The 14,333-nt window shown below is 44.0% G+C and overlaps 1 protein-coding gene across 2 annotated transcripts in view; it reads right to left on the minus strand.

Moving 5' to 3' along the window:
• Positions 1-14,333, minus strand: part of GUCY2C (guanylate cyclase 2C) — a 112,286-nt gene that overhangs the window by 93,479 nt on the left and 4,474 nt on the right. Inside the window, exon 1 of one of the 2 annotated variants that reach the window (XM_075935278.1) lies at positions 3,039-3,098. The exons of the other annotated variant lie outside the window; for it this stretch is intronic. Within the exon in view, the coding sequence (XP_075791393.1) occupies positions 3,039-3,059 (21 nt within the window). The 5' untranslated portion in view covers positions 3,060-3,098. Of the gene's footprint in view, positions 1-3,038; positions 3,099-14,333 lie in introns of those variants that run through there. 2 annotated transcript variants of the gene reach the window in all.

The raw sequence follows: 14,333 nt of genomic DNA on the forward strand, positions 1-14,333 counted from the left end.
GATAAGGGAAAAAAGTAAATGGAAAGGTGGAGGAATCCAACAGCCCTTAACACAGACAAATATTGAATCCATGTTTTACTTAATATGATGGGTCTTGCATTTTTGGACTAATGGACATCCATGGGAGCTACTGCCTGCCCACTAGAACATGGACTGAAGCCCCACTGGAGACTAAATAAGCTTTTATAAGCTTCTGAAAATGATTTTTAAACAAAGAAAATTAAACACCCTCTGAACAAATACAGTGTTTGCGGCACAGACCCACTGACCATAATTTTCTTGGTTTATCTCATTATTAAAGCCCGTGTTTAAAGGAGCATCACATATTTATATACCTCTTTACAACATCTATGTATTATTTTATATGAGCCATCCCATAATGCCAAATAAATGCTTTGCTGTTCTTTAGTTCTGAAGGTGGGATAACTCAATGGCAGCAACTCAGGTTTACGAGCAAACCATATTACTCTATCCAGAATATAAATATGAGCCTAGAACTGCAAACCAGCCCATCTAACCTTGTGCTCATAAACAATGTAGGAACTCTAAATAACAAGGTGTAATAGAAGAAAGAGCATGGGAGTGGATGGATGGACCAGCAGATTGGGAATGGAATATGAAGCATTTTGTGTCTAGATCATTGGCTCATCTCTGGCTGTTCTGGGGTAATTATTAAGGGTCTAATTATTTTCCCACATATGTCAATGGCAGTTTTGTCATTGATTCCAGCGGGAGCAAGCTTTGGACCTAAATGCTCTTCTTAGCCTGCCTTCTGGAAGCATTCAGCAGATACTAGTAAAGTACAGTAAATTAATTATGTTACATGTTTATGTCATTATACCTATGGGAAGTGTGTAATATACTGTATTATGTGGTCACTCAGACTGTTGTAAATATCACAAATATTGAGAGGGGAAGGGACAGAGAGATTCCTGAATTTCTGTGTTAGATTTGACATCTTTGCTCTATTGCAGTCAATGGAGTGTTATACTGACGTAAGTGGAGCTAAGATTTCATCCTCAACTCAAGGACACTGCTTTGTTTGCTCACCTTGCTGTTGTATTGGATAATAAACAACTGGAATTTGTTCAATTGAGTTTAAACAGATAATACTGCATTAACTTCCTGTTCTAAAACTACTATGAGTGCTTCAGTCTTATTCTTCTGGAATATTCATATACACAAAGAATAACAGAACTCTGAAAAGGAGAATACCTACTGAGTTGCTCTGTTAGCTCCTTCAGCCGATTAATATTAGTCCCTGTAAAATGTTATCCAGTCCAGTTCTAAATTTCTCAAGTGACGGGGCATTAAACACTAATTGTATTATAAACATTATTAGAAGTACAAGAACACTGTGCACTAGTTGGAACATAACAGACATGGTGTAACAGAGTCCCTTAGTCTAGAGAACTCGCATTCTAAAGGTGTAATGGGGTACAGAGTGGGCCAGTTATATTTCCACACCTTAATAGAGATCATTGTTTCATTGTTAACAATCTTTTCTGGTATCCATCCTTATCTTCCTTTTCTTAATTACATCCCACTTTCTTATTTGTACTCCTTGGTCAACTCATAATAATTCCTCTCCCTCCTGAAAGGTGGAGATAGAGGAGTAATAGTGAGAAGCAAGTAACTGAGGATTCCTGAAAACATACAGCCTGGCAATCAGTAAGTGATGTGAGCATATCAGATGAATGTAGCAGCAATGAATAACAAAGCATGGGTGTTAACATTATTTCTGTCCCCCTACTAGCTTGGAGGGGTGCATGAACTCATATTCTGCATTTTAGGGATATCTTTTATTTGGTGCCTAATATCCCACATTCTGTCTAAAGTACTAAGGAACATTCAATCAGCTAAAAGAATATTTTAAAATAGTCATGTAGAGAATCATACACTGCTACACAAATATCTGATTTTATATTCTGAATGAAACATGGTGGTATAGCTGGGGCTCTTGTACATTTCAAAGGAGGAATGCAGAACTCCATGTGCAGCCCAGGGCCAGCAGGAAGTCCCGCTGACTCTGGGCTCCACGCAGGCGCTTACCCTTTGAAATGCACAAGAGCCTCTGGGGGCTCTTGTGCATTTCAAAGTGGAAACACCCATATGGAGCATGGAGTCAGCGGGACTTCCTGCTGGCACTGGGCTGCATGCGGCATGCCCGTTTGTAATGTACAAGAGTCCCCAGATGATACCAAGTTCCATGCTGTGCTGCCGCTTTGAAATGCCACACAGCACCCAGGGTCAGCTGAAAAATCCTCAGCTGATCCTGGGCCCAGAGCGGCATTTCCCCAGAACCCAGGATCAGCTGGGGGCTTCCCAGCTGATCCCGGGCTCTGTGTGCTTTGAAATGCCATATTTGAGCCCGCTGATCCTGGGTTCCTCTTGGCATTTCAAAGTGGCAGCGCCACACGGAGCCTGGGATCAGCTGGGGACTCCCAAGATGACTCCAGGTTCCACAGAAATGCCACAGGAAGCCAGGGGTCAACTAGCTAGTCCCCAGCTGATCCCGGGCTCCATGCGGTGTTGCCGCTTTGAAATGCTGGGGCGGCATTTCAAAGGGGGAGAGCCACATGAAGCCCAGGGTCAGCTCCGTGCAGCGCTACCTCTTTGACGTACCCTCTCTTCCTCCCTGCTTTGCTGCCTGCATCTGATAGAGGTAGCAAGGGGGAGAATCAACAAGTCAATTAGACTATCCGATAAGCATTTGCTTATCGGATAGTCGACTAGTCTTCTATTCCTTAACATCCTTAGATACAGTATGGCTAGCTAAAAGGTGACTTTTTTCTAACTGCCAACATTCTAAAATCCCTCTGGGATCAGAAATTCTAACTTCTGTCTCTTACATCAACCACTGTAATAAGGATTCTACTTTCCAGATCTGGAAGAGAGTATTGCTGATGACAAGCAAAGCATAATAGAATCTGCACTTGCTTTTCAGAGCTATTTCTAATTAAAGAAGGCTGATAAGTTATGGCGGAAGGCTTAAAGAGAGAGGTAAAATTTTTTCACAGTAATGTTTCTGACCGTACTTTGCTTCTTGAAACTGACATACTGAGAATAAAAGTTCTGATTCTCCCACATGGAGCTCTTTGAACCATTACTGAAACCTGTGACCAGGCCAATGTTACCTAGAAAAGGGAATAGAGAAAGAGAGAGAGACCTCAGCACAAAGTGATAGGTTGAGATTTTTTTTAAATCAATCCAAAATTCATAGTAATCCAATATCCCAAAGGCCATAATTATTCAAACAACCAAATAATCTAAATGACATAAAAAACATTTAAAATAGTAGTAATTTCTGTCCTCATCCATCTTTGTAGTTTTCAACCAAGAACCATGGCCAGAGGAAGTTTTTTTAATTACTGCAGTTTTCAGACTATGTATCACTACTGTAAGATTTATTTGTGACTAAATACTGTAGATAAAACAACTTGCTCATTATACGGTTTTGGCTTGTTATCTGTGGATGTGTCTATGCAAGGCATCAGAGAGGCAAATTCTATAGAATACTAGCCCCAGAACTTCAGAAAGGCTATAGGATTTTCACCCTGCACTGCTTTCAGTGTTTGCCAAACTGACACTGTCATTGCCTTTGTGAGCAATGTTTAATGCTGTCAGAATGCACTTCACTTTTTGCCTTTTCTTTTGCTCCATTTTTCACTTTTTCCCTTCTTCTCAAGCCTTATAATCTACTCTTTGTTTTTTAGTTTAAAATCTTATTGTGTTCCCACGCTTATTTCTATGTTTAGCCCTAGCTCTACGACTTCCCTTTTTGCTGCTCGAAGTGCAAGTAAATCCACTGTCTCCCAGCAATTCTGTGTGGGAATAAACAAGATCATCAGTCACACTAAAAGTACATGGCTTGGGAGATAATGCAGGTGTTTAATAACACTGTTGTTACAGCAGTATTATTAATAAAGCAGCCAGATTTCTTAATCTGGCACAGCATTTTAAAAAAAGCATGTTGGCATTAACGATATAAAAGGTTAACTGGTTACCTGATAAGCATTTGCCTTACCGGCACGCTTTCTGGGGTAACCAGTTAACTGGAGAGTCGGGCTGGTGGGAGCAGCCTTCCTCCCTCCCCGGTGATGGACCTAGGTGGCAGGACCCCAGCAGAAGTCAGGCTGGCTGCAGAAAGCGGCATGGTGAACAGCAGCCAATGGGAGCTGCGAGGCTTCATGGCTACAGACACTTAGATAAACAAAGTGTTGTGGGCCCACCAGTGGCCTACCCAGGTAGGCCCATGACCAGACTTTGAAAACCATTGCTCTAAATTGCATCCAGCTGCAAGGAACTCCTGAGATATCCTTCTAAAAGCAAGAAATTGTTGGAGCACAGAAGCACTCTGGTAACGTCCCCTTTTTCATTATCATACCAAATTTGGAGGCTCTAGTTCTTATCATTTAGGAGGAGTTCTTGACTACTGCACCCTCCAGCCTCCTGCCCCATCCCCTCCACATCCCAAAGGCCCTGCCCTGTCTCCTGCACCCCCCACAATGCTAGTCCCCTGCCTGAAGGATCTGGGCAATGCTGGGTAAGTCTTCTAGGACATCTCTACCCTGCAGGGCAAAAGTCGAATTAAGATACGTAACTTCAGCTACGTCAATTGTGTAGCTGAAGTCAAAATAGTTTAATTCGGTTTTGGTGCTGTCTACACAGCAGGAAGTCAAAGGAAGAACACTCTTCCTTCAACTTCCCTTACTCTTTGTGAAATGAGGGTTACAGGACTAAGAAGTCATCCATCTTAAAATTATTCCAAAATAACGCTGCTGTGTAGATGTCCCCCCTGAGTGACTATATAAGCTAACTATACAGCTGTGATTATATAGTGATAACTAGATGACATCTGCAGAGAACATAAAACAATAATTCTGAGAAGTATGAACAGTTCCATTCATCTCAGTTACATGTTAGATCAGATTACCAATTATGATTATTTAATTGTCAACATGGTTAACTTGCTGCTTCATCACAAGTCAGAAAAGAGAAGAGAGATCACCCACCTTCATAATTTACTATGAATGGTCTCTCATTTGATGCTGTGGAAGCAAAAGGCCAGAGTGACCATGGCACCTTCAGGGGCATGTAATGCCAACCAATGGAGAGCCAATCCCACAGGCACCATCAGGGTACTCAAGCACCAATCAATTGGGTGAGCCAGTATTGGAGAGCTTGTAGGGCATCAGAGCTCAGCAATCCAGCCAACCTTTCTCTCCAGAAAAGTGGGGGCCAGGGATGCTCTCGTTGTGAATGTAGATACAGGTGGTTTCTTCCCAACACTGCTGTACTTCCCTTTGCTAAGGGAGTCTTCCAATGTCACAGATGTCATATATACCTCATACACAGTAGGCTGTAGGGCTGCTACTGGTAGGTTAAACTTTTATGTCAGATACTGGCTGACTATCGAGTTTCTTCCTCAAAGATATATACCTGAAATGCAGCTTTCATAAGATCATTTAATGTTTTGCCTTGTAAAGCTGAGGTTAATTGAAATAAAGTATGCTGTACACTGTGGAGTGCAGGATCTGGTCCAAGAGGTTAATCTAATTGGAGCTCTTAGAAATAGTGACCATAATGTAATAAAACGTAACATCCCTGTGGTGGAAAAAACACCTCAGCAGCCCAACACTGTAGCATTTAATTTCAGAAAGGGGAACTACATAAAAATGAGGAGGTTAGTTAAACAGAAATTAAAAAGTTCAGTGCCAAAAGTAAAATCCCTGCAAGCTGCATGGAAATTTTTCAAATACACCATAATAGAGGCCCAACTTAAATATATACCCCAAATTAAAAAACAACTAAGAAAAAGAAACAGAAAGAGATAAAAAGCTGCTATTTAAAAAGTGGACGTTAAAATCCTATTGAGGAAATTAGAAAAAAGCATAAACTCTGTCACATTAAGTGAAAAAATATAATAAGAAAAGCCAAAAAGGAGTTTGAAGAACAGCTAGCCAAAATCTCAACAAGTAATAGCAAAATGTTTTTAAGTACATCAGAAGCAGGAAGCCTACTAAACAACCAGTGGGGCTACTGGACAATTGAGATGCTAAAAGAGCACTCAAAGACAATAAGGTCATTGTAGAGAAATTAAATTAATTCTTTACTTCTGTCTTCACGGCTAAAGATGTTAGGGAGATTCCTAAACCTGAGCCATTCTTTTTAGATGACAAATCTGAGGAATTGTCCCAGATGGGGATGTCATTAGAGGAAATTTTGGAACAATATAAGAACGGCCATACTGGGTCAGACCAACATCCATCCAGCCCAGTATCCTGTCTGCCAACAATGGCCAATACCAGATGCCCCAGAGGGAGGGAACACAACAGGTAATCCTCATGTGATTCCCTCCCCTAGGAGAGAACAAATTGATAAACTTAACAGTAACAAGTCACTGGGAGCAGATGGCATTCACCCAAGAGTTCTGCAAGAACTCAAATGGGAGATAGCGGAATTATTAATTGTGGTTTGTAACCTAACCTTTAAATCAGCTTCTGTACCTAATGACTGGAAGATAGCTAATGGGATGCTAATATTTAAAAAGGGCTCAAGAGGTGATCCTGGCAATTACATATCGGTAAGTCTAACATCAGTACCAGGCAAATTAGTTGAAACTATAGTAAAGAATAAAATTGTCAGACACATGGGTGAATATAATTTGTTGGGTATGAAAGGTGCCTCTAGCCTCTGTTTGTTAGAGGCTGGAAATGGATGACAGGAGAGGGAACACTTGATGATTACCTGTTCTGTTCACTCCCTCTGGGGCATCCGGCACGGCTACTGTTGGAAGTCAGGATACTGGGCTAGATGAACCTTTGGTCTTATCCAGTATGGCTGTTCTTATGTGCCACCTCATGGCTTCACAGCATAATACAGTTTAGCATTCCGCATTCCATTCCATCTCCTCCTTTAAGTACATTCTTACATTTACAAAATTTATTTAATTTATTTTTGAAGTTCAGCACAGATTAATCTGTTTAATGTCTATGAATCATATTAGCTTTCTAATTACACAATCTGGATGTGTAATAGTTTGGTCATCTGGCAGCCCATGCAATAACATGCTGTGGTCAGTTTGGAATCCTTGAGTATTCTTCATTTTGTTCTGCATTCACGATCTGTAGAGTTTCTCTGTTGACCTTTTTTTCTGAAGAACAACTTCAGATGCTAATGAGGTTTCTGTTGCTCTCTCCACTATTGGTCTCATTCACATATCTGGGCTCTGAGTTATTTCACTTTATGGCAGCTGAAATTGTCAATACTATCTCTCTATTAAATTTGACATGAACATGGTCACCGGGTTCTAGACTCAGCAGTTCTGAGTGTTGCGTGATATAAATGTGATCAAAAGCTCTTTTTTGCCTTTATCTGATTTATCTACTTTTTTATATCTGGCACTTTGAAAATAGATTATTTTCAACAGCTAGAACAGTAGTTCTAAGTTATCTTTCCATCAAATGTTGTGCTGGACTATATCTAATAGCTGCTATTGATACTGACCTGTAGCTCAGAGACCAAGGAATGAATCTTCCTGCTCTATGGATTTCTTGGCTGTCTGCACAGCTCTCTCAGACACTCCATTCGCTTCTGAATAGCATGGGTTGCTAGTAAAATAATCAAAATCATGTTTTGTACAGAATGACTTAAATTCTGCTGCACTGAACTCTGATCCGTTGTCCAACCTTTGTTCTAGAATATCAAAGTAAGCAAAAGTGCATTGCAGTTTCTTGTTAACATTGTGATATGTTATGTCTTTCAAGTACATTATTCCAATACACCTGAAAAAATAGTCCCCCTACAACCAGGTAATGATAGCCTCATATTCACATAAATTTGTAAATAGTCTTTTCCATTGTCAGCTAGGTAGATGTGTTAATTATTAAAAGTACTTTATGTTGTATTGGTTTGTTAGTTCTTTAATGTTCACATGCAAACACTTTATTGTTTATTTCCTTGCTGAAACCAAGCGATCACACTGGCTGGTTGGCCCATTTATGGCATTTATTTAATGTCTTCATCCTTTATGTCCTTCATGGATAAAAGTAACAGGATTGGCACCCACCTCTCACAAGCCCCCCATCACTAGCCAATGTTTCTCTCAGAGGGTCTTCAGTAGCTCAGGCCTCCAGCTGAGCTATACATGTTGTCTCCCTCCTTCCTGGGTATACAGTCCAAATCTTTCTTGGCCCTGATGTGGGGCTGTAGCTCTATGGCTTCTTCCCCAAAGCACTGCATTTTTTAAACACCAGAACAGCAGGGCCCATACTGGTATCCTTATATGGTCTAGCCAAGTTCTGTGATCAGTATCCCAGGCTCAGCCTGCCTACACGGATATTTTCAAGGACCTGCTGCTTCTCCTGCCAGCTAGGTAGCCAGCCTTCACTCTTCAAGCTCTATGCAGCAACTGAGTACTACTCAGTTCCAAGGGCATGATTTTGGGAGGGCAGGTGGGGCTACAAATGCACGTACCCAGACACTGCTTGTTCTTCTTCCTCGTCCCCTCACTTTCAAATAGTGCGGGGAAAGTACACAGTTTGTGTGCACTCCTCTCACTCCTGACTGGTGAGGGGAGGGACCAGCAGAGTAAGTAATGCAAGTGGTGCACAGCTCACTCCACTGTCTTCCCCATTTTTGAGGGGGGGGAGGAGGGGAAATGGCAGACTGTAGTCCAGCCACTTTCCTCAATGGCCTGCTGTGGTCAGCAGTCTAGTATCTTGCTCCAAGGGCAAACTGCAGTGTGAGTTTGCCACTTCCCTCAGCAGCAAGTGTAGGCGAAAGGGGGAATGGGATCAGACTTAGCAGCTACTTGGAATCCTGACTGCCCCTACTCCAACTCTTCTGCTGCCCCTTTTCCCTAAGCCAGTATTCCCATAGTTCTAGCACCTTATCTACCCTTCTTCCAGGGCCTCAGTCTGGCAGTGATCAGCCAGAAGCTCCTTCTGCTCTGCTACTCTGCCCAGCACTACTTCAGCTCAGATGCTCCTAGGCAACCAGTCCTTCTCCCTAGCAGGCCCAGGAAAGACTGCCCTCTGCCCTTTTGAGCAGTCCATTATATATGTCCCTGGTTGGCAGCTGCCACAAGCCACCTACTGAATGGCTTACTTTGTGAGCCCTTCTCTGATTGGAGGGTTCTGCACAGGCTCCCTCTGGTCTGCTTTAACCCCACCACTTCCTGGTGTGGGGAAATCACTTCACCAGGAGGAAGGCATGAATAAGACATGTACATTGCAGCACAGTAATATTTCAAACCTCAAGTCCACAAAGAGACTGTTTATCACATAGATCTTAACTGGAGTAATCCCCAAAGAAGTAAGCAAATGGTCTGATAGCACTTTATAGACTAACAAAATATGTAGATGGTATCATGAGCTTTCGTGGGCACAGCCCACTTCTTCAGATGACCGCAGTGAAGTGAGAGGGATATGAGGGACAATGATTCCAATTCACCGTTCACTGTTTGCAGCCAAGCGGAGCCGCTGCTTCCTGTGGCTCCCCTTGGCTGCAAATGGTGAACCGGAGCCAATGGGAGCCGTGAGGCTCCATGGCTGTGGAGCTGGTAAATAAACACACCTCAGTGGCCAGTTAACAGGTTTATCGTGAGCTTTCGTGGGCACAACCCACTTTTCGTTTTTACTCCACTCATCTGAAGAAGTGGATTGTGCTCATGAAAACTCATGACACTACATATATGTATATTTGTTAATCTCTACAAGACCACTCATTTTTTTGAAGTATGAGATTGTTTATGGTTATAAATATGCTAATGACAGCCATCATTGGTGCTCCAGAAGCCTTAATGACTGGATGATCAACATAACAAGTCATAAACAGCCTTGATTGTTCCATAAGTCCAAGGGTGACTAGACTGGTAAGACGTGACCACACTACCTGGCATTGGGATTCCATTTTGACCAGGTAATTTTCCATAGAAGGTGGAATGGAGAAGAAAAGATTACCATCCAGGAGAAAGTCTATTTAAGCAATGGAAAGCTCTTAGTCCCTTTGTCTTTGGCTGGCGTGACACACCCAAAAAGAGAGGTGGGACCCAAGTCAGGGTAAAAGAGTCTCTGACCTGAAGATTATGGCTAGGACAAGAACAGCTTTTAGGATAAGAATTTGTTTCCAATAAGTTTTAGTGTATTAGAACTTGCTATGCATTTTCTTTTCATTTTAATCTTGTAACTTACTTTGATCTTTGTTTTTCACTTACAACCACTTAAATCCTACTGTTTGTACTTAAAAAAACAACACTTTTGTTTTCTATCAAGCCCAGTGTAAATAACTGTTACTTGAGGGGAATCAGTGTCCATACTTTTCTTTCATTGATAAAGAAGGCTTATTTGAATGAGCACTGATTGTGTAAAACTTTTTTAAAAAGACAGATTTATTTGGGGTTTTGATTCCTTCGTTTGGGGGTTGGTTTCCTGGGTACTGTGCCCTAGAATTGCATTCTCCCAGAGCTGAAATGGTTCAGTATCTGCATGCTCTTCAGGGGGGCAGTAATTCCAGTAACTCTGTGCCTTGTCTGGGGGAGACCAAAGGAACTGGCCCAGCAGGAAGGAGTGGTGGGAAGCCTCAGAGAGCAAGAAAGTGGGTGTCAGTGGCATGATCAGCACACCAAGGAACAGTCCCAAGCTAAATTCCTTGTAAGCTGCATGGCCACACAGTTGTTTTCTGTGCTCCTCTCAGAGGTTCAAAGCTTCCGCACAGACAGGAAGCTCAATTGACTGGTAGGGAGAGGGGTGTTGTTTTGCTAAGCTAGCAGCTAAATGGAGCAGCTGCGTGCTTGAAACTGAGTAGCTCCCACAGCAGGTAAAGAAGGGAGATAAGAAGAGAATAAGTGGCTGTTGGGAGGAAGAGCAGAAGTAGGGAGGAATTGTCTGAGAGAAAGTCAGAGTGGAGTGCAGTTTGGAGAGTCCCGTTTGTATGAGGGGAAAGAGGCAGAAACTCAGCACTCTCAAGCCTCCTCGTAAGGAGGAGATAAGGAGCTAACTGCATGGGGTTAGTGGGGGAAAAGAAGAGGTGGGTGAGTGCTGGCATTGGGGTGAGGTGGAGGAAGGTGAGGAGTTTGTGCTGTGTCCTGAGGTGAGGTGGGGGCAGTGTGGATAATTTGTTTGTGCTTTGTCCTGTTTTAGCTCCTAGATAGGCTGCTGGTGCCTGCTAGTTTGAGAAGCAGGATTTTATCCCAGCCCCTACGTGGGCTGGGAAAAGCGGATTGCACAGGGGTAGGTGGGGAAAAGGAGGTGCTGGCATCTGTGCAGTGAGGTAGAGGCAGGGGCAGTTTGTTTTTGCTGTCCTGACTGACTTGCTGCAGTCCTCTCTGTCTGCGTGGGTTGGAGGTAGCAGGGAGGGAAAGCAGGCTGCATGGTGTGTGCACATGCCAGGAGGACATTTGCATGATTACTTTTCAAACAAAGTTTACATAGGTGTGTTAACGGCTTATAGTAAGAAAAGAAAAGATTCTTTTAACAATTTTTTTGGAAAGTTGTAGATATCTAAAACTTTGATCTTAATGACTTTTTAAAATTCTGTTTTACTAATTAATACATGGTATATTGTATTGCAAGGGTTCCCAAACTTTTTGACACAGGGACCAGTAAATCCATTCACGAGCTTTTGGAGTACCAGTAACATTCATTTGCATGTTTGCATATTCATTAAGCAAATGATGAATATTCAAATAATTTGTTTCTGGTCCTCCCAAAGCCTCCAGTGCCAGCTTTAGCAAAGCTTTTGATACAGTCACCCACAATATTCTTGCCAGCAAGTCAAGGGAATACAGATTGGATAAATGGACTGTAAGATGGATAAAAGCTGGCTAGACCAGGGTTTCCCAAACTTTTTACTTTAGTTGGAACCAGGGCCGCATTATGACTTTCATGGGCCCTAGGCACTTTTGCCTTCGTGGGCCCCTTCCTCCATAAAAAATATTTTAAAATTATTTTTTATATAACTTTAAATATTTCAACATTTTATTTTTTTCTGTTTTAGGCAAAATTTAATAGATTTTCGTGGGCCCTAAAAGTTTCGTTTCGTGATGGGAGAAAAAAATTAAAACATTTTCTTCGACCTTAAAAGTTCATTTTTTTCTTCTGATTTTAAAAGAAATTAAAACATTTTCGTGGGCCCCTAAAAGTATCGTGGGCCCTAGGCACTGTGCCTACTGTGCCTAATGGATAAGTCGGCCCTGGTTGGAACCCATTTTTTTTCAGTACTGTTTTTTGCAGCCCAAAAATATAAACACATATAAAAAAAAAGAATTAAAAATGAATAAATTTTCAGTGTTTCACCCGGCTGCATCCTCCGCCCAGCCTGGGCCAGGGCTTGAGGGACCCGGTACCGCATGGGCACTCCAGAAGGCAGGAGCAGGAGAAGATTGGGGGTAGGGTATCTGGCTAGGAGGGAGGGTGCAAGGAGGGGAAGGGTTGCCAGGTGTCCAGTTTTGTACCGGACAGTCTGGGGAACAAATTAGCTACATTTTATTATAATTAGGTGTATCAGTCCTTAGCTGCAAACTGCCTGGCTGGTAGATGTGCTCACGCTGCATGAGTGTGTCTACCATCCAGGCAGTTCGCAACTACTCGAGGAAGAGTATTGGGGGGGGGGGAGGAGGAAATGGAATCCCTGAGGCCAGACTCACTTGTGTGCCCAGGTCAGTCCCGCTTCCCGCTGGCTGATTCGTCCCCCTCACTCCTCTCTTCTCCTCCCAATCTCCCCCAGCCAGCCCTCCCACCCCTGGCCAGCCCTGCTGCCCCTGTCCGCCAGCCCCGATCTCTGCCAGACAGCCCCGCTGGCCCCAACCCTGTTTCTGCCGGCTGCCCGTCGCCCCCACCCCCCGATCTCCGCTGGACAGCCCCACTGCCCCCAACCCTGCTTCCCAGCGGCTGGTTCTCCACCTCCCCACACTGCCTCCCAGCCCACCTGGTCCCCCTCCTGGCAGCTACGCTGAGGCCCGGTATTTTTTTCCCACGGCCAGGTACCGCGGCCCATAGTTTGGGAAACGCTGTTCTATTGCATCAATGCGAGATTTTTGCTATGTGGTAAAGTTCTGGCTCTTACAAGTCAGAAGTGGCAAGTACTAGGTGTGATGCTAGTTGTTTTGTAGGATGAAACCTTATTTGTAAACTCTTTGAAACTCCTTCTGTCTACCAATCTTGAAGGCACGTGTTACTTTGTTCTGGAGCTTCTACTCTTTGAGTTGTGTTGGTCTCTAAGGGTATGTCTACACTACAATGTTAGTTCGAACTAACAGACGTTAGTTCGAACTAACATTCATAGGCGCTACACTAGCGCTCCGCTAGTTCGAATTTGAATCGAACTAGCAGAGCGCTTAGTTCGAACTAGGAAAACCTCATTTTACGAGGATTAAGCCTAGTTCGAACTTACTAGTTCGAATTAAGGGGTGTGTAGCCCCTTAATTCGAACTAGTGGGAGGCTAGCCCACCCCACCTTTCCCTGGTGGCCACTCTGGCCAACACCAGGGAAACTCTATTGCCCCCCTCTCGGCCCCGGACCCCTTAAAGGGGCACGGGCTGGCTACGGTGCCCATGCCAGGTGCAAGCCTGCCAGCACCCAGCCAGCAGACCCTGCACCTGGCACGGCACAGAGCCACCCACCCGATGTCCCCCAGCCCAGCCCCTCTTTCCGGGACCAGGCTGGTGGCTCCCGGGAGCTCGCCCGGGACCGCAAGAGGCGGGCACCTTCCTGGGCTAGTGCGGACATCGTGGACCTCGTCCACGATCTCCGCATAGGCACAGGAAAGTGGCCGGCTAGGGCAGGAGAGCTGCCAGCCTGGCCATCCAGGAGCAGGTGTGCATGATAATCAAGGGGGTCCACTGGGACCCCCGACCCTGAGCCCTGAGCTTACAATGGCCGTCCTGGGTCAGACCAAAGGTCCATCTAGCCCAGTAGCCTGTCTGCCGACAGCGGCCAACCCTAGGGACCCTGGAGGGGATGGACCGAAGACAGTGACCAAGCCATTTGTCTCGTGCCATCCCTCTCCAGTCTTCCACAAACTTTGGGCAGGGACACCACTCCTACCCCCTGGCTAAGACTACTCCATGGACCCAACCTCCATGACTTGATCTCACTTCCCTTTAAACTCTGTTCTAGTTCTAGCCTTCACAGCCTCCTGCAGCAAGGAGTTCCACAGGTTAACTATTTGCTTTGTCAAGAACCACTTTCTCTTACTAGTTTGAAGCCTGCTACCCATTCCTTTCCTTTGGTGTCCTCTAGTCCTTCTTTATGGGAACTCATGAAGAACTTTTCTGAATGCACCCTCTCCACCCAACCCCTGCTTTTAGAGACCTCTATCCTGTCCCCCC

Source organism: Pelodiscus sinensis, chromosome 1 (assembly GCF_049634645.1).
Source record: "Pelodiscus sinensis isolate JC-2024 chromosome 1, ASM4963464v1, whole genome shotgun sequence".
In the NCBI taxonomy this organism is placed as follows: domain Eukaryota; kingdom Metazoa; phylum Chordata; order Testudines; family Trionychidae; genus Pelodiscus; species Pelodiscus sinensis.